The sequence below is a fragment of the Asparagus officinalis genome, chromosome 8 (assembly GCF_001876935.1).
Source record: "Asparagus officinalis chromosome 8, Aspof.V1, whole genome shotgun sequence".
Taxonomy (NCBI): domain Eukaryota; kingdom Viridiplantae; phylum Streptophyta; class Magnoliopsida; order Asparagales; family Asparagaceae; genus Asparagus; species Asparagus officinalis.
In genome coordinates this window covers 121,245,355-121,250,231 of record NC_033801.1, presented here as the reverse complement: position 1 = coordinate 121,250,231, position 4,877 = coordinate 121,245,355, and the positions used below count along the sequence as shown (strand labels likewise).

General features: G+C 35.9%; 1 protein-coding gene across 1 annotated transcript; it reads left to right on the top strand.

The window, feature by feature from the left end:
* On the top strand, window positions 1,804-2,346 carry LOC109821817. Its single transcript, XM_020387973.1, has one exon. It carries the CDS (start codon window positions 1,804-1,806, stop codon window positions 2,344-2,346), a length of 543 nt encoding a protein of 180 aa, XP_020243562.1.

Below are 4,877 nucleotides of genomic sequence, written 5' to 3'. Positions count from 1 at the left end.
GCTATTTTTACTAGAGAAAACCATCACAAACTTTGAAAAGAACAGAAAACCACTAACGAGAAAGACTAAATTAGCCCAATGCTAATGTTGGAGAATGAAGCGATATTACTCACATAACTGTACACAGAAAAACTGTCTAGAAAAGAAGCGGCAAAAAAGAAATAAAAACACTGTCCATAAAAAAAAAACTTCACTAATAATTGTTTACATTGTTGGGTATCAACTCAAACTCCAAGTTAGTATAGTGTTTTTAATTCTTTATAGAACTTCATGAGAATTAGATAGGGTTAGAGATCTATCATGATTAGGAGTTTGGGTTCCATCATGATTAGGAGTTTGAGTTTCATCATGAATAGGAGTTTGAATCTTATTCTAATTAGGAAGTTAGACTAGAGATAGGATTTTGGTTTTCCTATATATGTCCTTCTATTGTTAGAGGAAAAACAAAAAAGAAGAAGAAGCGTAGAGAAAGAGAGAGAGAGAAAGAGGGTTTGACAGTCTTTGTACGTGCAAAAGATTATAATTTGGAGGTGATAGTGAATTGATTTTGATCCCGTGGTTTTTCCATGTTGAGGGTTTTCCACGTTAAATCTTGTGTGATATTATTTTCTGCGTTTGGTGGTTTTTCAGGTTTTTTGCGAGATCTAAAAATTCCCACATGTGGTATCAAAGCGCGGTTCGACGGTTCGTAGAGGTTTGAACGGTGCGCGATTCGTGAAGGCGTCAGCGGTCGAAGCGCGGTGATCGACATTGAAAAAAAGCTACTGTAGCGATAACACTGTACACGCAGATCCGACGGTTGAGGTTGATTTGTCTTTTGATCGAGGATTTGGAGGCGGATTTTGGTGATCCAGGAGTCGTTCCTAGGGGTTTTCAATGTGCTGAGTTCGTTTTTTATATCGGTTTTATCAAATTCAATCTCTACAGTGACTTATTTGAATTTTGATTACGGTTAGAGGATGGTGACTTCTTCAGGTCTGGAGTTTGATATTTCGCTATTCAATGGCAAGACAAATTTTACAGTATGACAGTGCATGGTTCAAGATATTCTTGTACAGTAGGGTGTTGATCAAGCTTTAGAGGATAAGAAACATGAAGGATTGAAGGATGCTGAATGGATTTCTATGCAAAAGAGGACAGTTAGCACAATTCGTTTGGTACTCACCCCCGAGATTAAGTACAATGTTATGCAAGAGACCACACCAAGAGGGCTGTGGGAAAGGCTCGAGGGTATTTATGCATCAAAGTCGATGACCAACCGATTGTGTTTGAGGATGAAGATTTATTCATTGAAGATGGAAGAAGGTACTACAATTCAAGACCACATCAATATCTTTAATCAGCTAGTTTGTCAACTTATAAATATTGATGAGGAGATTAAAGAAGAAGAGCAGGCGCTACTCCTATTGTCTTCCTTGTCAAAGTTGTACAAGTCCTTAGTTCAGACGATAATTGCAGGGAAGCAGACTTTGAAGTTCGACAATGTGACAACACTCCTACATGAGAATGAAAGAATGATGAGAAAGGAGAGCGCATCTAATGGTGGTGAGAGTGTACTAGTTTTTGAAGGTTCTAATCGAGGGAGGAGTACAGGGAGATGTGACAGTTATTAAGGAAGGTCAAAATCTCGGGCCCGAGACGACAACAAAAATGAGTGCTATTATTACGGAGAGAAAGATCACATTTAGTTCAGATGTTCCCAGATGCGTGATTATTTGAAGAGTATTGGACAGATGAAGCTTCAAGAAAATAGGAAGAAGGCGGACTCCTCGGTGGTTGTGTGATGAAGATGTGGTTTTATTAATGCAGAGTACAGATACTAATGCGAGTAACACTTGGGTGTTAGATTCTGCAGCCTCTATGCACGTCTGTAACAATAAATATTATTTTAACACATTAAAGACAAATAAAGAATTTGACGACGTGATTGTTGGAAACAACAAGAAGATAAAGATTGAAGGTGTTGAAAGTGTTCGCCTCAAACTTCACACTGGGAAGGTCGGAATTTTTTATCATGTGAGATATGTGCCGTCGGGTGGTGCTAATTTAATTTCGTTGTGTGAGATGGCATCACGTGGGTACAAGTATGTGAGTGAAGGAGAGTGGTGCAAAGCGTATAGAGATGATGATTTGATTTTACAAGGGAGGAAGAATAGCAACCATATTTGCTATTTAGATAGGCAGTCTGTTAATAGTGTAAATTACTCTTCTCAGACTCTTGTGCACAAGGGAGATATGAAGAACAAGATGAAGAGAGTGAGTTTTTCTGAAGCCGTTGAGACACTTAGAGATTTTTCGTCGAGGGAGGATATGTTGGGTATCAACTCAAACTCCAAGTTAATATAATGTTTTTAATTCTTTGTAGAACTTTATGAGAATTAGATATGGTTAAAGATCTATCATGATTAGGAGTTTGGGTTCTATCATGATTAGGAGTTTGAATCTTATTCTAATTAGGAAGTTAGGCTAGAGATAGTGTTTTGATTTCCCTATATATGTCCTTCTATTGTTAGAGGAAAAACAAAGAAGAAGAAGAAGCGTAGAGAAAAAGAGAAAGAGAGGGTTTGCCAGTCTTTGTCCGTGCAAAAGATTGTAATTTGGAGGTGATAGTGGATTGATTTTGATCCTGTGGTTTTCCCTGTTGAGAGTTTTTCACGTTAAATCTTGTGTGATATTATTTGATGCGTTTGGTGGTTTTTCAGGGCATTTACGAGATCTAAAAATCACTACATACATATGGTATTTCATGCAAAACCCCTAAAAATCATTTGAATTATGTGAAATTTATCATCAGTGTTCATATGTTTATTATAAGTATAAATTAATCCATTAATGTATAGGTCTGTTAGAGATTAAGACATTTGTACACTGAATGCAGCATTACATGTATGTAAACTAAAGCCATGAAGGGTCGCGACCCGTTGAAAATATATGTATGAGAGAGTCAAAAATCATAAATGGAGATCAAATCAAATTTAATTGTGATCTAAAAATACGTAAAACTTCATCAATATTATAATTTTTTGTAGATTTATTTGAGTGAACATGAATCCTTGTCCTCCTATTGGGGAAGATGGTTGTCCACTTGTCCCACTCTTTGGAATCTGATATCGTACATAATTCCAAGCCCATTGGATTATCAATAAGCAATGTCACTGTATCGTGAAGACTACATCAATAATTGATGTTGAAAATTTGAACATTTGAAGATTATATATACTTGTAACCCAACTTCGTGGAATAAAATTTGTGAATCTATGAACTAGAACATCACATTCTTGCATGTGGCCTAGTGAATATTGCAATTCCTTAAAATTTGTTATTCCAAGATGTCACGTTCTTGTAGTATAGCCCCTTACTATTTGTTAAAATTTGTTATTCCAAGATTATCAATAAAATTTGTACACCAATAATTAGATGTTATTCCAAGATGTCACGTTCTTGTAGTAATGCCAGTTGGAACATCAAAAGAAGTTTCTCCTCTTGGTCACTAGCTCATCAAATACATGTTGCAACATATTATGAGGAAGTAGTTATATAATATATTGGATGTAAAGAACATAATCTTGCAACTATACCAAGCTAATTAATGAGATTAGAGATCTAATTCTGAAGGGGGGATAAATTCATTGTGGACTTTTTTTGAAAAGGCGCGTATGTAGGGTAATCTAACTAACCAAGTCCTCAACAACACTTTGTCTAAAAAACAAAGGGACAAAAACAGACTAAAAACAAGAGGACAAATAGTCAACCGACTTAGGTAGGGAATGAACAACATCATTATCAGTACGTTTTACATAAGAAACTTTAGAGTAGCCAGTAATAGTCAGATCAGCGCGAACTTCATCTGCAATAGGAGCTAAGGAAGCAAAAGGAGAAGGAGAGTCCACCAAGTAGACAACCTTTAGAGAGTTAATTTCTACTACTAAAATCCTCCAGTTAATACGTCGAACAAAACGAATGCCTTTCAGGACAGGCAACAGCTCCGCATGATCCACAAACATAGGGCCCCTGATCCCTTCCAATTCATTGTGGACTTGGTTCCTCTTAATATGGTTGCAACATGGAAATTGACATTTTCAATCCAAACTGAATCATAATGATAAGACCAATGAAGTTATGGTTAGCTACCTTTCAAATTACATAAGCTTTTTTACGGATCAATGATAAAAAAGAACGGAGGGCTCTATAGAAAATCATATGGGGAAGGAAAAAAAAATACGAAATCTATTTAAAAATTAATTATTGCACTGATCTGTATACTTTTTATCAATATTTTAAAATTTTGCATTGACATCATGTACTGCTCATAGATTTAAAACTAGTGATAGGACGTGTATCACAATTCTCCTTCACCTGCGTATGATTTGGCAAATTGTTTTCTCCCATGATGGCTACTTTTATTTGAGACGTGATCATATTCATCATCATATTTTTTTTCCTCCAACTACTGGGGTTTTTTAGTGAAAACTCCAAAATGAAAGAAAAACCCAGATGTCAGATTTGCAATATAATGAAATAGTAAGGGCCTATACGAAACAAATAATCCCTCTTCTTTTCCCAACAAAATTTTTTCCAAATTACAACTTGCCTACAAATTTTTTTCCAAATTACAACTTGCAACCCCAATGGTAAACTCCCGCCGAGAATCGCTCAGTGTTGGAAATTCGTGCTAATTACATGCTAAATACGCAACGGAATATTGTATGTATAAAATTACTAAGCATGTAGAGAGCATGAAATATAAAATAGGACCATCCTAATTAAATCTAACATGATCCCTATATTAAAGAGAGCATACAAGGGTTATAAAGTCATACTTTTGAAGCGTGATTCGATGGAAGATCGAACAACCCCTAACTCTTGCTCCTTGTAGT